The sequence below is a fragment of the Pleurodeles waltl genome, chromosome 9 (genome assembly GCF_031143425.1).
Source record: "Pleurodeles waltl isolate 20211129_DDA chromosome 9, aPleWal1.hap1.20221129, whole genome shotgun sequence".
Classification (NCBI taxonomy): Eukaryota; Metazoa; Chordata; class Amphibia; order Caudata; family Salamandridae; genus Pleurodeles; species Pleurodeles waltl.
The window spans coordinates 1,050,231,095-1,050,250,752 of NC_090448.1; the positions used below are offsets into that span (position 1 = coordinate 1,050,231,095).

General features: G+C 46.0%; 1 protein-coding gene across 1 annotated transcript in view; it reads right to left on the reverse strand.

Moving 5' to 3' along the window:
- Window positions 1-295: 295 nt before the first annotated feature.
- The window catches only part of ABHD12B (abhydrolase domain containing 12B), a 328,971-nt gene continuing 309,608 nt past the window's right edge, over window positions 296-19,658 (reverse strand). Inside the window, exons 11-13 of the mRNA XM_069208676.1 lie at window positions 9,027-9,105; window positions 5,256-5,380; window positions 296-400 (exon numbers count right to left, since the gene is read on the reverse strand). Coding sequence (XP_069064777.1) covers window positions 373-400; window positions 5,256-5,380; window positions 9,027-9,105 — 232 coding nt within the window. The 3' untranslated portion in view covers window positions 296-372. The remainder of the gene's footprint in view (window positions 401-5,255; window positions 5,381-9,026; window positions 9,106-19,658) is intronic.

Genomic DNA, 19,658 nt, shown 5'->3' on the forward strand with positions numbered 1-19,658 from the left:
TATGACAACTCTTGTCCTTTTAACTGTTAATATGTTCTTGTACACTACTGAGAAATCACAGTGCACAGTGAGATGCAGTCACCCTCGGTACTATACTGCTCATCACTTCTTTCATGTGATGGACATCATTTAAAAACAAACTTGCTTTCATCATTTGAGCATGTTATTTAAACTACAGAGATAACATTTGTCCTATACTAAAAATAAATTGATACTTGTCTAATTATCAGAAGAAAACCTGTATTACAGGCACAGCATCATCAAAGGTCCTTCCACACAAGAACCACAAATACTATTGCTTCGGCCATATTTTAATAAATTATTTAGAGAAATGTATACAGATCCTTTACTCGGCTGAACCGCTTGAAGCAATCATATCTTGATGCTCTTCACAAAATCTCTAGAAAAAAAGAACAATTAAGTTAATAATAAGCAAAAACACTTTCATGGAAGTTGATATATCAAACAAGCTTCAAAACAGAGGAAAGTACATTATTAGCCATCATTTCTCAAGTGGGGGTATCTTTAATTTATGAGGCATTTAGAACTCTGCGTAGGAAATAGGCAAGTGAAGAAAATATCTGCCTGTACCACTTGCCTAAAAGGTTTATAGTGAGGGGAGTGTTTTAAGAAAAGAGAAGGTGTGCTAAATTCACCCCACACACAATGGCACATTTCTAGCATTGACAACACAGCAGTACCGCATTTGGCCTACCAGAAATAAAACAACTGAGAACAGATAACTGTAAAATACAGCATGTTGGTGTAGCGTTTTTCAATGCTTCTATTACTTGTTGCATTATTAATTCTTGTAATCAAGCACAAAATGTCCAGTTTAGAATGTAACCGAGAATGTGTTAGTCTTGGGCTTGGAACAACAGACTTCACAAATTAGCCTTGCTAACCCTGTGATCAGTTCTCGAACTTGCAGTTGATGATCGAATAGTTGCTTCTGTAGCCCTGACTACAAGAAATAAAGGAGTAAAAGCTGTTGCATCGTCTAAAAATGTATTTGTCAAAGACTACTGCATAGACAGAAATAGGTGTTTTCGCACTGGAGGCACCGAATAAAACAGAAAAGTATCAAAGATGCCCAATGTTGGCCAATCAGCGACCAGAATGCAACAAAACAGATAAGTCAAAGATAATGCTAGAAAGATGGAATCTATATAGAAAAGGACATTAACGCTCAGATAACTCCAGGAATTTTATTACATGAGATATGTGTCTCCAAGAGCTAGCGCAGAAGGGACAGGATGTTCATGGAGCAAAGGAGACCAACCATTGCAGTTACTTACTAGTACTGCAGCAGATGAGTTTGCTAAAGTGAACACTACTTACACAGATGTGTTGTTCAAACTGGAAGCGTGTGTACTAGGGACTGGGCATGTGGAGCCATGTTTTCAAATGCACAACTTGACCAATGTAGTACATACCTCAACAGAACATGATGTTCTAAACTCAGAAATATCAGTTGCAAGTTCCTAGTACCGCAATGTGTTATCATATTGAAGCTTAGTTTGTAAATTATTACTGCGAAAGATTCTGGATAGTAAACGTCTGAGTACTTTTCATAAATTGTTTGAACTACTGCTAATCCAATAGTTTTATGCAGATATGTCTGAGGGATATTCAGGTTAGGTACCTTTTAGTTTCTCTGTCTGCCTGCTGTGTGCTCCATTTACCTCCTCACGCCACCTATACGCATAGTCTACAGTAGGTGTATTTCTGAATAGGTCTTTGTAGAGCACAAACCTAGCTAAATATGGAGCAGTGAAAGAAGATGGAGCCCAGTGTTACAATTAGGGATTGTTTCCAATGAAGCAGGATGGATCATGAATTATACTGTGTGGCGATGTAGGTCCACATTTATTAACGTTTTGCACAGGTACTTGCGCAATGCAAACAATAGCGTCAGCTGACTTACCACTTGAACTGCTCACATTTGTTGCGCGAAACAGCTTTGCATTGCCTGACCACCCGTGCATACTTTAGTAAATATGGACTGTAGTGTGGTTGAGGCAAAATGCAACTGAACTACTGCACCCTTTGCTCCTACTCATATTACCTTGTATTACATTGAAATAAAACAGAAAATGGTATAACAAAGTTAAGACACAAAGAAAACCAAATCTGCACTTTCCCACGATAGATGACGACTGGAAAGCTTTTAATGGAAGTCCAACCCGCCCCCTCTTATACTGCATAATTGCTCTTTTTCCTGCCATAAAAACTGGCAACCCCTTGTATATGTTTTTCTGCTGCTGGTAACTGGCTCTGATATTCTTTCAGTGTTTATCGCAGATTTTCAGAGCCATATATTTTGCCACATCTGCTTGTTTCCTGCTGGTCCCCTTGAACAGTAGCCTTCAGAAAACTGTTTCTGAGCTTAACAATAGCGTAGCCTTTAATAACCTTTCAAAGAATCAGTACAAGTACTCAGTACCAGAAGTCAAATATTATGTCTACTCGTAGATCAGAAAGACTAATGTGAGATCTAATAATGATTTTGGTATTCTTAGAACTAGCACCCTTACTTACGAAGGAAGAACGTCTTGATGACTATGAATCAAAGATAACTTTACAGATAAGTCTTCCACAACTTTAAAGGAAAAAAGAGTATACCCTGATTACTATCCTGTTGGAAATGGGGCTTCTGGTTGGCTATGGTAGGCACCTGAGCCAGGCAGAACCCACCACTCTAGTCAGGGTAAGCTACATACACACCTAGGATAACCTGTGCTCCCCCTCTCGTAGCTTGGCACGGAGCAGGCAGGCCTATCATAAGAGGCAAGGTGTAAAGTATTAGTGCAACACACACATGGCAACACAATAAAAATAACACAAAAAGACGCCACACAGGTTGAGAAAAATAAGGAATATTTATAGGAATAAAACAAGACCAGAAAGACGAAAATCCAATGACTAGATTACGAGTTTTTCACTTTTAAATAGATCAAAACAGTGCTTTAGAATGTAGGAGCGTTTTTGGAAAGTATGACAATTACTGTAACTTTAGAAACCGATGTGCTTCTTTTAAGGTAATTAGGGTCTTATTGAGGATGATGTTATAGACAACAGGAAAGAATGTATCCCCCAACTGAGAGGAGTGCAGTACAGAAATGCTGGGACCGCTCAGGTCTGATCCAATTGATCAAAACAAAGTAAGTGCAATCAGCTGTGTGGAGCGCAGCACAGTAATACAAAGACTGCTGGGGTCTGATGGATGGCCAAACAAGCAAGTGTGCCCTTAGCTGCGAGAAGTGCAGCGAGATCCCAAAGACCACTTGGGGCAGATTTATCAACAATAAATACCTCTAAGAGGTAGTGGCAAGGTCTCATCAGTGCCAGCCCCTGCTACAGTGCCCGTGCTGGGCTGCTGGTGTTTCGGTGAGTCACTCATCTCAGCAGCGTGCAGCGACGATGTCGCCAATGTCTCCAGAGTCCTTGTTGCTCCAGAAATGGGTAGAGGAGGGGTTCTGGCACTGGGGAGCAGGCGCTGGTGATATTTCTATTGCTGCTCAAGTGTAGAGTGTGCTTTCGAGGTGCAGCTTTAACATGGAAAGCAAAATGGCCTCCTCAGTAAATCACAACCCACAAGGCTTTGCTAGGGAAGTCATGGTGTGCGTGGTCCTGTGTTTGGTAGCAATCCTCTGCAGGTATAAAGTAGTTAGGGAGAACACAGGGCATGCCAGCAAGCCCATGGAGTCACTTTGGGGCTTAATCATTGGTTCTCTAACAGGACAGAGGTTAGCAGGTAGTAAGGCAACTCCTCAATGCAGGGAAGCAGTTCCTTGGAACAGTCAAGCACAGCACAGCAAAGTGGCAGGGTTTCTTCCAGGTCCAGTAGTGTACTGATTTGAGGGGGTTAGAGACCCAGTATTTATACCTAAAAGTGCCTTTGATCTGGGGAATGACTTCAAATGAGCTCTCCAAAGTACACAGGTCCCCATTTCATCTCAGCCCTGGCTCCAGACTATCAGTTAGGGGTAATCAGTCGTGTGTGGGCCTCTGGCCTCTACCATTTGAAGTGTAAGAGTGAGCCCTTCTCATCCTAGGAAGACCCATCAGTATATGTACATGAATATGATGCAGTTGAGTGTCCTGTGTTGTGACTATCTGGAGGGAGTGCACAAATGTCGCTGTCACTCAGCCCAGTCCACACATGTACTGGAGGTAGGCTGTCAGGCACACATATTAGTGAGAGCAGAGAAATGCCCACTTTCTAAAAGTGGCATTTATAAAATAGTAATAATAAATATGACTTCACCAGTAAAGAGGATTTATCATTACCATTCCAATTATATGAAACATGATTCAGCTACTCCTTTCTAATCAGGAATTACAACTTAAAGATATATTATGGAATTCTCAATGCTAGCCCACGGGAGGAGCAGGCCTCACAGTAGTAAAAAACGGAATAGGCTGTCACTATCAGGACATGTAAACCCTAAAAGTACATGTCCTACCTCTTACTTGCATAGCACTCTGCCCTATGTGCTACCTGGGACCTACCTTAGGGGTGACTTAGATGTGATAAAAGGAGAGTTTAAGGCTTGGCAAGAGGTTTTAAATGCCAATGTAAAATAGCAGTAAACTGCACACACAGGCACTGCAATGATTTGAAAGGCTACTTCTGTGGGTGGCACAATCAGTGCTGCAGCCCCACTAGTAGCATTTAATTTACCGGTCCTGGGCATATGGTATACCACTTTACAGGGGACTTACAAGTAAATGAAATATGCCAAACAGGGGTAAACTTAGAGATAAGTTAGTTGACATATCCAAAAAGGGTGAAAGGTTTGTAGATATTTCAGCAACCAGGGGATGGAGAATTATTTTTGAGATTGAGGTATTTGATGAAATATTTGAGTTTTTGTTGTACATGGATTTTGTTTTAAATGGATGAGTGAGCATGGAAACCTTAAACGGGTAAATTTTAGAACTGAAATATTGATGATCAGGTAGTTGGTTGTCTGTAGTCATTCACCACTCAATCAAAACTCAAAAGATGCCTACAATCTTCCTCAAGTGTTTTCTGTGCAACACACTGAACCAGCAGATGCCCCTGTCAGTCACTGGCGGACGTGGACATTTATAAGCTATCTGGATCTATATCTCTCTATGTGGAATGATGGAGTTTTATCACTGGTTGAGGTATAATGCTGAGCATCCCAGTTGTTAGCAAAACACACAATACAAAGTGATAGTCTATGTCCATTTTGTACAGTAAGTTTGCCAATGTGATTATTTACCTGGTAATGTTGGGAAGTCTGGGCTCCTTATGAATGTTGTTATGTCTGTACCCCATCAAAGCAGGAAATAAAAATAACTTTACATTATCTTTGGAACTGCGAGATGCCTGTGCAATTTTGAATAACTGTAAATAAATAAAAACATGGAAACACTGCATTTAACAATTTCATTGACTTCATAGTCGCTAAAAAATATTACAGTCACATTTTTACATTTGGGCATAACGTTAAAGCTACACCCATTTTGGCAGGTTTTTTCCTTTCCGATTTCTGCGCTTAGACATCGGCATGCATTATTTTAACTCATAATACCACACACTTGTATGAAATAGTGTTTCACCTAAGTATAGTGTTAGGCATTGAGTTATGGCATACACTAGCATAAAAAGTGAAACCAGGAACTCCAGAGCTTGTCTGTCTGAGCGTTCTGGGGCAAATCACTGTATCCACAATACATCAAATCAATTACTATGCACAAATGGAAGGTCGTGAAGGCAAGGAGTGCTGTGGGTCCTAGTCTCACACACTGCCCACTCACAAGTGTACCTGTCGAGTGAAAACAGCTTTGCACACAGTTCCACAGTTTGGCATGTCAGTCTAAAGGGGAAATGAAACAGTATGAGACCATACAAAGTCACCCATTTGCAGGTATTCAAAATCATTACAAATGCGTACCGCACACGTGAACTTGCAAACTTAGAGAGTCGTTTAGAGTGTAGCTGTCAGGGGCGCATCCTCCGCAATGGGGAGGGGCGTCTCCCCCCTGGCTAGGAGCCAGCAGGAGAAAAATAAAACGATACTTGAATATCGTCTTATTTTTCTGCTGCTGGCTCAGCCAGCAGGGAGGTGCAGGGCTGGGCCTCGGGAGGTGAGGGTTGGATGAGAGTGAAGTGCACTAAGTGTGCATGTGTGTTTGAACGGCATAAGACAGCCGTCCAAACACACATACACTCTTAGGTTTCTCCAGCCCAGCTGTGTACACAGCCGGGCTGGAGAAACTGCACAGGCCCCAGGGCTATGTCTGAGCGGCAGTCAATGGCGCTCAGACCGATCATGGCGCTGCTTTCATGCTAGCTTTAGCATGAAAGCGCCACCAAGATTGCTGGGGAACCTGTTCTAGTGTCCCAGCACATGCTGGGACACAAGAAAAGGAAAGGAGGTTGAGCGAGGCAGCAGGAGAGGACAGCGGTGGTGAACAGTAAGTCTTTTGTTTTTAAAAAATTATTCCTACCTCTCCCTGTCGTCTTCCCCTGCTCCTCTCCTTGATATTTGCGGCAGCCGCCGCATGTAGCTGTAACCCGACATCCCTTTTCTGCCACTTGGTTTTGATGGTAGAGCCTTAACTGGCATCTAAAGCCCCGCCGTGCCAGCTGCTACATGCCCACTGGCTTTACAATGTCAGGAGTGCATTGTCTTCCGACTGATATTTCCAGCTGGGGGCAATATGGCGTTCACAGGGAGGAAAAAATGTGACATAGAGGTAGGAAACTTCCTTCTTGAAAAAATGTCATGCGCACCCGGGATATTGTTGTCTTTCTTCTCCCTAAACATACCCTGTTTTGGAGAGAACATTCCCAACCACTACAGAGATTATTAAGTTTAAACATGCCACAAAAGAAGCTTCCAGTAGACTGGTATAAGATGATCTTTTGGTAGAAAATTCATGAAAAAGGGGAAGTGCATGCCTGAACACAGTTGGGGGCATGGGGAAGAACGCCTCTTCACATGCAAAAGAAAAAAAAACAACATATAAAGGTTTCAGAGGAACGCTTAACTCTGCCGTTGGTTCTGTAATGTGCATATTCCAAACACATAGGTTTATGGAAAATAGGTAAAAACAAGGGGAACCTGAAAATTATAGTTTTCACTGGGGTAGACCCGGAGATGCTTTGTGGCCAGGGCAAAAGTCAAAATGACCACACTTTATGGGTGTATCACTAGCCTGCAGCGATTTTTTACTTCAAGTTATTAAGGGCCTGATTTGAGAAACGAGGCGCTGAACCCAGTGTGGCGCCACTTTTCTTGCACCCCTTAGCGCCCCCCAAACGCCACCATGTGTGCACTGTATCTATGATACAGAGCACCATGGCAGTAGTTAGGGAAGTAGCGTCAACATTTTTGACGCTAGTTTAGAGCTTTGCGGGGTTAGCATAAAAAATGTTGACGCTAATCCTGCAAAGGCCATTGAGGACTATTGTAAATAATGGTGTGCCTCCTTTTAACTCCTGCACTAAACAGGAGTTAAAAGTGCTGAAAAAATGACACAAAGAAATCTCTTGGATTCCTTTGTGCCATTTTTTGTCCCCCCTTTTGCATACATTATGCCTGGCGCAAAGGGTTACAAAGTGCTGCAATGTATGCATTGCGCCACTTTGTAAATTTGCTGCAGCGATTCTGGCCTCGTTGGGCCACATTAGCGTAAAAGAATTGACACTAATGTGGCTCATGGAGGCAATAGGGGCTCTTAAATCTGCCTCTAAGAGTTTTGTAAAGAGTGTAACCGTTTTACCAAATGCAGGTCCAAGCACCAAAACCCCAGATTTCGTGTTTTCACCCTGCATGTGCATAGACTGAAAAGAAATCAGCAAGAAGTATACCCCATTCTTGGAGGGATGCTCCAGGTTCTGCGTTATCTTTTCACTGCGTTTTGTGCACCTTCTTGTATGGAGTCTTGACCCTAGCAGGACTCCATATTGGAAGGTGAACTATGGTTAAGCAGACTATACCCTAAATCCATTGCAGGGCTCTGCACAGGAACGCTTGTGGAACCCCCCGACTGCATCAAAGCTGACCTTGCTCCCCCCACTTAACATTTTTTTTTGTTTTGCAGTTTCATGTAGCGAGAACTCGACAGAAGGTGCGCTTTATATGAGAACAAGTTACATTACACAAGGACACTTTCATTTTCTTTTTGGAAGGCACAGGTAGATTTAGGGTGTAACTCTTTCGCTAACATCTCGATCAGGCCCTTAGTAATTTTCCTGGAATCCCAGAATGTAGAGCCCACACCACGACTCAAGCCTGGTTCCCCAGCTCCAAGGTCGGCCCTTAAGCCACATCCTCCCCCCATTGGCCCAGATTTACAAAGATTTCACACAATGTAGAACAGCATCAAAACTTGTTGCATTGCATTGTGGAAAAGGGAAAAAAAACAGCACAGAGAAGTATATTAAAAAAACTGATGGTGTCATCCCCTGCACAGGCGCGCAGGGTGCCTCGTGCGGTACACGCCCTCGCACCATAGTGCAGAGGTAAGTGTGATGTCTAGCATAAGACTGTTCTGGAAGTATACCCTTCCTGTACAAGTTGCTACGTATAGAAACACACAGAAAGGTCCAAAGCAATGGATGTGTGCTGTGCACAGTAGTACATAGGTTTGAGCACGAAATCACAACATTCGTTACAAAAAAAGGCTGTTCTGGCTAGTTTAGAAGATCGGGCCTTGTGTCAATCAATATGGGTGTTTACATTGGTCCACCCCAGTGACAAGAAGTGGATTTGGCGCTGTGGAAAGGGTACCTTTCCAGCACAATCCATATTTTGCACTAGAACGGAAAATATTGCTGTGGCTCTGTACCTTTCTAGCACCGGTGCAAAGCCTTAGTAAATCTGGGCCTTTATTACACACAAAATCTAAATGACAGAGTTATAGAATTTGTTTGGCTATTTATTTCAGGGACCTGGAGCTGTGAACTTGCATAAATAACCAATTCATTAAAAAAGAAAGTCCTTCAAGCATGACTAAAATACGATTTTCAGTTTCCTGATTACCTTTTTACCCAATTCCACAGGCACAATGTGATCATCTTCTGCATGCAAGATCAAAAGGGGACTTGACAGTATTTTTACACTGAAAGGAAACACAACAAAAAGGAATTTATTAATTATTTAAACCAACAATAATAAAAATTGCACACACTGCTTCAGTGAAAATGATCCCATAAGAGTAACTTGTTTTGCTCTAGTTTAGTGAATATATTACTTGTTTGTGACCAAGTCTCAATATTTTCCCAAAAAATAATGTATCAATGTAATAAGAGCTGTGCAAGAACCTATATTTACAAGGCATTGAGGGAGTTGGGGTTTATGTCAGCAGGGTAATCAGCAAGAAAATCACATATACATGCACACTTCTAGTTGAATTTCAGTTGTGAATTTTTTAATAAATTATAATCTTTTTGGTATAAGGAAACAGACCGCTGCCATTCCATCTCCTGTCTCTGCCTTGTGCACCCCAAGAGGAAGAAGCCTACAGTAAATATTCTGTACCCTCTTTTTGGATACCTGAATCTGACCTACAACATGGATCTTGATAGTGAAATTTCTACTCCAATCTTTTTCAATATGTGTCTAGCTTTTTATTCTCTAAATTGATAAGATGAGGATTTTTAGGTCTGAAATGACAAAACAACTGTTTCTAACTTTATACTATCAACAGAAAAAGAGCCTTAAGAAGCACTACTGGAAGAGGGGCTTTGACTCCACCCACATGTTGATCTTCCACACTACTGATTTTGATTGGGCAGACATTGCATACTTTAGCTGTGAAAGAGTCCTTGTACTTCACAAATTCACCTCAATATGATGGGTCTGAGTTTGTAATTGTGACAAGTCAATAATCATAGTTCCAGGTCTGATTTGTAAATGCTGTAGGTCGGATCTGTTTATTATTTAAAACACAAAGTTGTGACAAAGGCAGTAGGCGGGCATGGCCAACCATGGCAAATGACAGATGCAATTTAGAGCTACTCTGTCCGGGCCGACCCATGATCGTGCCCCATCCAGTTGCTGGCCCTCACGGAGAGCCTCGCTGACTACGGAGCACATTAGGAGAGGAGGTTTGGGATGAGAAGCGGGCCTCTTTCCTGGCTGGGAACAACGCAGGGCCCGTCAGGCATCGCATACAAGGCCTGGGCCACAAGGCCTACGAAACTGCCAGGGGCGAGTGGTGTAGGCCCCTGGTGGGTGCAGTGCATCTGGAGGGTGGGCAACCCGGGAGACCTGAGGGCGTCCCCTTTCTGAGTGAGCTTCGACCCACCAGGGGAGTAAGAAGGGGTTGACACTGCCAGAAGACTGGTGCCCCATGCTGGACACAGGGCTGGAGCTGCAAGGCCAATGAAACCGCTGCAAGTGGGCGGAGACGACATTCTGGAGGCATGTTACACCAACTGAGGATGAGTGGCCTGGGGATTAGAGGATGGCCCGTTCAGACGTGGAATAACCTGTAGGAGGACATCCTGGAGAGTGGGGCAGCCTGGACAGCGCACTGAAATGGGCAGTATGCAACCCACATACAACCACTGATGTACAAGCCCTCCTGAGAGCAAAGGAGGCAGAAGATGGTGACCCATTTGAGAGTACAGCATACCTGTAGTGACAAGAGGACTATGAGACTGCAGGATGTTCCTCCCATTTGCGACATAGCCTGCTGGAAGCTGCCCTAGACAGTGGGTGTTGGAAGACAGGTGCGGTTTCTGTGGGGCTGGGGCATTAAGAGGAGTGAATCTGCCCTGCGGGCCCCTGAGGCTCGGGTGGAGTCAATGGTGTAATGTGGCCTTCCCAGATTGAAGGAGTGGTCGTCTGGACAGGGGCTGGACCTTGAGTAGGGGCACTGTGGGACTGCTTGTGCCCCTATTACAGACAAGCGACAGCCACATAAAGACTTGAGGGTGAGGGGGTGTCCTGGAGGGGCAGGTGCAGTGATGGATACTGGTCACCTACGCTGGGCTCATATATTTGGCTGCAGTGGGCCTTCTCACGCACAGGGGGACAACAGACATCTATCCAATTGATGAAGTAGACCAATCTGAGACTGGGCCTTGTTAGGGGGTGCTACAGGTCACTCATTCCCCCCTTCGGGTATAGGAGGTGACATTCTACTAGCTGGAGGGGTGAGGCAGGTTCAAAACTTGGGACAGGGGCAAATTCAACTAGCCTATACAGAAATCTCAGCCACTTTCGCCATTTGGGGTTCACAGAACGAGGGGCTCTCCGCTGTTTGGACTGCACATGCCACCCTAGTGAACAGCCCGGGAGATAAGCCCAGGGGCAAGGTGGGTCCATACGAGGCGGGGGCCCATGGTCGAGGCCGGCAGAGGAGATATGCTTTCCATTTTCCCCCTTTTTCTTCCAGCCCTGGCGACCCGTAGGGAGTGACTAGACAGAGGACAACACAGATATCCTGCATGGGGTGGCAAGCTCTAGCCCCATGGGGCATCTGGACACCACTGGGATCACAGCTTAGACTGCACAGGTGCATCACATTCTGGACTGGTGATGGATCCAGCAGGTGTCAAAATAGATAAAATCCTAGCAACAATTGCTGACACTAAGCAAGTACTGGGGGGCAGATAGACACTGTTGCGGTGGAACTTGGCCTGCTGTGAGATGATCAGAGGAAGCTTACTGCTTATGTCATGCAGGCCGAGAACACACTCAACATACTTCAATCTGCAATGATAGACCTCATTGGGAGGATCAAGAGCCTCACAGCTAAAGTCCACAAGCTGGAAAACAGAGCTGAGGACTCAGAAGGGCGATCACACCGCAACAATAACCGTATCATTGGCTTTCTGAAAGGAACGGATGAAGCGGACCCGGTGACATTTTTCGATGCATGGTTGGCGCAGTTTGTATCATCCAGGGGCTATTGCCTCATTATCTGGTGAAGGTGGGCCGCCGGATGTGAGCGAGGTGGCTGCCGTCAGGCACCATTTGGAGGCTGGTCGTGACCAGATTGATGAACTACAGAGCTAAAGTGATTGCCGGCTGCACACACGACACCAAGTGCCCTCTTGCTCATGCCTCGATCCTACAAGTGAAGAAGAAGCTGCGATCGCCTCGTCTTATTTACTCATTGTTGTTTCCGGCCAAGTGGAAGGCCATGGTGAAACGTTCCAGCTACTTTTTCACTGATCCTGCAAAGGCTTGGGACTGGGTGGAGCAGCTTTGCTACGAGTCATCAGAAGCCAATACACCAACAACACAAACGCGGCTAACTGATGCACTTTGTGGACGGAGGAGGAGGAGTCGTGGAAGTAGAGACACAGGGATTGCTCGAGCTCCTACTCCCACCCAGGCGCGCAAAGAGCAGATGCAGGCACTGTTGGCAGCCACCAACCTGTGGGTGGAAAGAAGCTCCCCTTCTGAATAGGTCCTCTAAGAGACACAGTCTGAGGCGGGGTCCAGCACTGCCTTTGTGGTCCTACCTGCTGTAACACTGCAGACAGCGGATAATATTGCCTGACTCTATCTGTAGTTGGAAGGGCCCAAGGAATTGTTGTTTTCTCTTTTTCTTGTGCTGTGGGCTCATATGACAGCCCCACCCCCCCAGATTAAGACTATATCCACATGGTCATCCCCATTCATCAGAGTACAGAGTAGTCACATTGTGATTGGCAAATGGGCTCGGTGGGGCTGGCCTGGATGGCTTCCAACATCAATACAGAGATTGAGCTTGAAAGGGTCGTACCCCTTTTCCCCATCACTTATTCCTGCGCTGCTCTCCCTGTCTTGGCACACTGAGAGCCCTTGGATTCCTGACTGTTACCTCTGCGTGGATGTGTTGGAAGACCACACCTTCTTGCATGCCATAGGGGAAGTGACTTGCGCCTACTTCACTGAAAACGTGTGCACTGCATCCGCACTCCTTATGGTCTGGGACACGTTCAAGGCATCCATCAGTGGTACGTGTATTGCCGAAGTGGTGGGAGTCGGCCACACCCTCGTGGGGGAACTGGACTCATGTGAATGAGCCCTACGCAACCTGGAAGTATCCCAGCCTGGGAACCCAGACATACACCAATTCCTAATTGCTAACGAACAATTGGCCATTTCTACTGAAAAACTGATGTTTTGACCACCGCAAGTATATGATACGCACCCATGCAGAACATGATGCCCTCCTGGCATGGATGGCCAACCCTTGTTCTGGACATATAATCTGAATCAGGCGAGAGACTATACACCCAGAGCTTATTAACAGTAGGTTTGCCAGATATTATACATCCTTATATGCCTCTCCATTGCTGCAGCCCCCTTGGCAAATCCTATACTTTATTAGCTCTGGGGTTCTCCCAACCATTACAAAACTCGAGATGGAGGCATTGGGAGGTACTGTCATGATACAAGAGGTGAGGGCTGCCATAAAAAAATGGCCAGGACAAAGGTCCCAGGCATGGATGGCTTCCCTGCGGAGTTTTACGCAGCCTACGCTGATGAGCTTGCCCCACACCTGGTCACGCTTTATGTGACAGCCTGGGAACAGGGCTATCTCCCACCTACAACCAACGAGGCTTTGATAGTTCCTCTCATGAAGCTGGGAATTCCCCCCTCACAATGTCCGGGCATATCACCCACTATCCATGTTAAATGTGTATTATACAATCTTAAGCCATATTCTTGCAGCCCGTCTACTCCCACTCATGACCAAGCTCATACAAGCAGACCAAGCCAGATTTATACTGGGTCTTAACACCATCATTAATATCTGTCGGTTTCTTTCTATTCTCGAAGCTGGAGCCACGGATGCACTGGGAGCCATGGTCGCAGAGATCAACACCGAGAAGGCAATAGACAGTCTTCACTGGGTTATCTGTACCAAACGATGCTACATATGGGCATTGGGCCAAATTATGTGCGGTGGACCAAGCTGTTGTATCCATCACCGACTGCCTCAGTCTGCACCAGCAGACCTATTTCTGATTCGCACACTATTGGCCGGGGCACCAGGCCAGGATGCTCACTTTCCTCCGCTGTTGTTTGTAATTGCCCTTGAGCCGTTTGCCAGCGTAGCGAGGATAGGCACTGCTCTCCAGGGCATCACTATCAGGGGCATAACCCACTACACGGCCCTATAGGCCGGCGACATACTTCATTTCCTACGTCAAGTAAAAAAAAAAACTGCCTGGGGCCATTACATCACTGGAATGCTTTGGAGTACTGTCTGGCCTCTGCTTTAACTGGCAAAAATCCCACTTCTTCCGGGTGTATAGGGATGCACCTCAACCCAATGTCTGCCTGAAATATCTTGAGGTCAGGATATATCATAACCCCTTAAACCAGTGGTACCCAATCTTTTGACTTTTGTGGACCCCCACTTTATCAATGCAAGAACCCGGGGACCGCCACCGAATCATTATTGGAACTGGGAACCCCCCACTGAGTCATCACTGAAAGCTGGGGACCTAATCTGTTAATATTTAATTTTCTAAGCAGTCGCAGACCCCATGAGGAAGCTTTGCAGACCCCCAGGGGGGCCCTGTACCACAGGTTGGGAATCAATGCCTTAAACCTACTGAAGGCTAATGTGAGTGCTGCCTTGTGGAGACTCCAAACCGGCGTGGAGTTCTGGAAGACCCTTCCCCTCTCTGCAGCTTGCAGAATTGCAGTGGCCAAAATGGAAGTGCTCCCATGTTTGTTATATTTCTTCTCAACCCTACCCCTAGTGATACATCTCTGAATCTTCCGGGATTTGCTCTCATTGCTATCAGAGCTTTTATGGAGTCCCGGGTGGGCAAAGAGTGGCGCTGGCTAAACTGCAACGTCCAACAGGGGACAGGGGCTTGGCGGCACCAGATTATGAATTATATTACCTGGCGGCACAACTGCAGTGGTTGACCTAATAGGCACACTACAGAGTTATGGGGGAGGGGAACGGTACTGTGATGGGGAATTACTGCCCTTCAACAAATTTGCCAGCTCCTTTGACCTCCCAGGTGGACACTTTCTTCTCCATAGGACTGTGACAGCTACTATGCAATCTTATTGGCAGATTGGGGCTGCTGAACCTCCAGCCCACAAGTGCTGCAAGGTACTATACACTCCGACGGGTTGTGTCAAAGTGATTGCCGGCCTCTACCAAGCTCTGCGGTTGGATGCATGTACACCCCTGTGGGAGCTCTGGCACAGGTGGGAGGCTAACCTCACCCAACAAATTCCTGACGTCGAATGGGTATCTATACTGGCTAACACCTATACAGTATCTAGGAATGCTCACTTCAAACTAATTCGTTTTTACTTGTTACATAGGACATTTCTTACCCCTAGTAAGATCATGCACATTTTCGATACTGCCTCAGCAGTATGTCCCTGTTGTTGAACACAGGGAGCCAAACCGTTCCATATGGCTTGGTACTGCACCACCTTGGTCCCATTTTGGACTGAAGTGGTTGACCTATTTAATGAGATCACTTAATGGTCTATACCATGTACTCCACTGGCATGCCTGCTTGGTGGATTCCCGCATCCATACAATCGCAAAACAACAACTATATTTGTTAATCTTTTCCTGGTATTGGCAAAACGTGAGATCACCATGCACTGGAAGGCACGCAGAGGACCTCAGTTAATGAGGTGGAGAGGAGAACTTCTGAGATGGGCTGGCTACAAGAGGGGGGGGGTTTATTCCAAGATGCGCAGAGGAGTAGGGGATCACTAGCTAGGGCCAAAGCGTGGGACCACCTGGTCGATTGCTTGAACAAATCGGACCCCGATACTCCCCCCCCAATCCCCTGCATTATTTGACAACAGGGTTGCCAAAGGACCCCTATATGGAACAGCTCTGAATCCCTGACATGACTGATAGTGCAGGAACTCACTGCTGAGACTACTGCGATCACCTAAATGTGTGTGTGGGTCCTGGGGCCACCGGGGATACGGGAAGGAGGGGTTTGTGCAAGTGGAATGGGGAGGCCAGCAATTGTTTCTATGCTGCACTATTCTTGTAGATATGTTATTTTACCATGCCTGTGATTCTTCATGTCTAGACCCTGCAGAATATCCGGCTGAAGAACATGATATTGCATGGCCCCCACTGTGTGACTGTATTGTTTAAAAAATGAAATAAAAATCTGTTAACAAAAAAAAAAGAAAATGAAGGTAGTGTTGCAGGGCTATTGCATACACACGGTGATGGGAGCAAGCTGCTCAGTTCCGTGATGTGGTCCGCATAGAGGCTACACTGGGAGCCCTTGAGACTGCCGAACGAGGCGACCCTGCTGAGAAGCCAGCAGTGACTGCAGCAAAAAAGCAACATTCCCACCTTATTGAATCGCTGAGATGCTTGGACTACATGGCATACCAAGCAAAGATGCATGCTGAGGGTGACAAACTAGACTGACTATTGGCATGGTTATTGAAGAGAGATGTGGCAACCGTGACACAAGCAGCCCTGATGCCACCTGCCAAATTGACAAACCTACTGTGAAACACGCGGTAAAATAATGGGTTGCACTGATCTATATAATATGGTGAGTGGCATGCTGGGACTGTATAAGTGCGGGCACGCAGGGGGTGCTACAAATCGATTTATATACTTAGCGATGCTGATGGTCTGTAGACTGATTGTCAAGCACTGGAAAACTAGAGTACTGCCCAATGTGGGACATTGGAGCACAGCAACGCTTAAGTGGGGTAAAGCCAAGGTAGTGGTGTTGCAGTGGGAGGAAGCGCGAGGGCTGCACAGGAGACCCACTGCAGCAGAATGGGAAGGTTTATTGGACACCTTATAGGTGCCTCAAGTGTACCTGGGCGTATAGACATCAAAACACTGCTTCATTAACATGGTGTGTCCCATTTCTGCATACTGGCCTCCCCCATCCACGACCACGCATTCAGGGGATTGAGGGGCAGAGAGTGTAAAGAGGTTGCGGATCATGAGTTCATATTTACCAGGTGCAGGGACTTATACTAGGAAGGTGGTTGTGCAGGACTAACGTGGCGAGGGGTCGGAGGGACTGTTTCACCACCTCGAACTGGTCTAGGTACGACTGCTGCCCATACTGGCTTATTGTTTGAACTGTTTATGTTTGTTGACTTGAGGAACCTATAGCTTCTGACTGGCTTGGAAAAGCATAACACGATTACAGGGGTTGGGGTGGGATTTCTGCTTGCACTGATATGTTTACACGGCAGCACAGAAAAAGCACTGGCTGGATATTACTTTCTTGAGTGTTGATATTGTGGATTGCTGTGTTGCCCGAAGCACCTCCTTGAGTCAGCCTTCAACTGCTCTGTCTAGTTACCATTAAAAGCAAGTGTTAAAAAGGCACTTGGATCCCAGTTTGGCTGTCTGGGCTACAGAGCACCCAGGACAACCGAGTGAAAGGCCACCATTGACACACCTGGCCAGAGTAAATTTGACTGTCCTGCGACTTCCAGAACCAGATTTCTCAAATACAACAGGAAATGATGTAACATTGTGAATGCTAAGATAAATACAGTAGGAAGAGGTTTTCCATTGTAAACTCAGGCCAAACATCATCAGGAGGAGATTTAAACTGTGTACAGTCTGGCAAACGAAACAAGAAGGGAAGGGGCTTTACGTTGATAAATGGTTTTACATTCTTAATCTACTATCAAATACAGGAGGAAGGGGTTTTACATTGCGAATGTCATGGCAAGCATCACTGAAAGGGGATTCGCATTTTTAACTAAGTGACAAGTGCAACAGATAGCAGTACTACACTTTGAAGCTTCAAACAAATGCAAAAGGAAGAGGTTTTAGATTGCGAAAGCCCTTATAAACACCATAGGGAGGAGTTGTATATTGTAAACTCTGTGACAAATGCAATAAGAAAGGCGTTGTCAACCCTGACTAATACAATAGGACGGCGTTGTACAATGTGAACTCTGACAACTTAAATAGAAATGTAACAGGAAGGCTGTTACTTTATGAACTCTGGCAATAACATTGAGAACTTTGTGACAACTACAATAATAAGAACTATCTCTTGTGTACTCCATACAACCTATACATTGTTAAACTCTTTAAGGGCAGGCCTTGGCCAATGGTCAACACCTGCAATACCTACCCGGTGCATCAGATGGCCACTGGCGGACACAGGGAAGGTTTAGAAGGACCCTCTGGTGCTTGTACCAAATGGTTTCCTTTTTTGATTTTCAAAGTCAGGCTGCTGGACATTCCCAGCAGCCAGAGTCTTTTTTTGATAGGAAATTATCAGCATGCATGGCGTGCTGACATCAGTCCCCCAAGAACTGATTTTAATGAACAAGGTATCATTGGAAAAGGGAACATCTCCACTTTCCCATGATATCTCTCTCTAGTGGATTCCTGCTTGGTGTTGCCGCAGGACTGCGATCCCAAGCAGGAATCCATCCACTGGATATGACTGTTGAAGAAGGACTGTGCCCACTCTTCCAAGGGCATATCAGACTTTCTGCCCCCCCACACCCCCCCCAACCCCCCCAGGGTTAAAAGTGGGTATTCACCCCTAATCTGCCACCCCAAAGGGGCAGAGAGCCAACTACCCAACAGGGAGTGCATTTATGCATTATTTTTGAGGGGGTCAGCCCCCCCAGGGCATGGGCCAGAGATTCCCCTCACCCATAGGGGCCCAATAGAATTTCTGCCCACCCCAGGGAGTCGATAGTGGTATTCACCCCTAATTTGCCCTTCAACGGGGGCCAGAAAGCCCACTAGACACCAGGACCTACATTTATGCAGTATTTTTTGGTTGGGGAGTGCCCACCTGGCCATTGGTCAGTGCTCCACCCCCTAACCCTAGGGGCCAATGCTCTTCTGCCCTCCCCCCCTGGGGTGAGGATAGAGTATTCACCCAATCTGCTCCCCACCCACAAGAGGGCAGAAATCCCACTACACACCAGGGACTGCGTTTATGCAGTATTCTGTGAGGGAAGCGCACCCCATGGTCATGGGCCTGTGTTCCCCCACCCTGCTGCTGACTGGACGTTATGCCCCACCTGGGGGTGGACAGGGGTATTTACCCCTAACCTGCCCCCTGGGTGGGGGAAGAATGGCCGCTAGACACCATAGCCTGCAGATATGCAGTATTTTTAGAGCGTAGAGCAGCCCCCTGGACATGGGCCTGGTCTCCCCCCCAACCCCAGGGCTCATTAGACATCGAGCGAAGTCCAGGGTAATATGCCTTGTGTGGATCCTAAAATATTTTCTTACCCACAATGCCCTGTGTAACCAGTTAGCTGCGAGGACTCACGTTGACCTTGCATAGATCTGTTCCTGTCATGGGCATAAGGCCCAGACACACAATTGGAGCATCGTTTTTCCTGGGACAAGAGGTGTATTGCTGGGTTGGAGAATTTTGTTGATCCCTACAGATTGTGTAAGTTTCGTGCACAGAAATGAAGGAAAATGGGTGATTTTAGGCAAAGTTTGAGGTTTGCAAGGTATTGTGGCCAGGAAAAAACCTTCAGGATCCATGTAAAAAACATCACCCCTGAATTCTGTGGGTGTTTACTTTTAAAAAATGTGTATCGTTGGTAGGTTTCTGTGGGTGGTGGCTGAGCACGGACCCAAATCCCATCGCTGATCTATCCAAGCAGCACTTTAGTGCCTTTTGTGTGTCAGTCTCATGACCCACTAACACAAGTGGAGTACTGTTCTTATCGGGAGACATGCAAGAA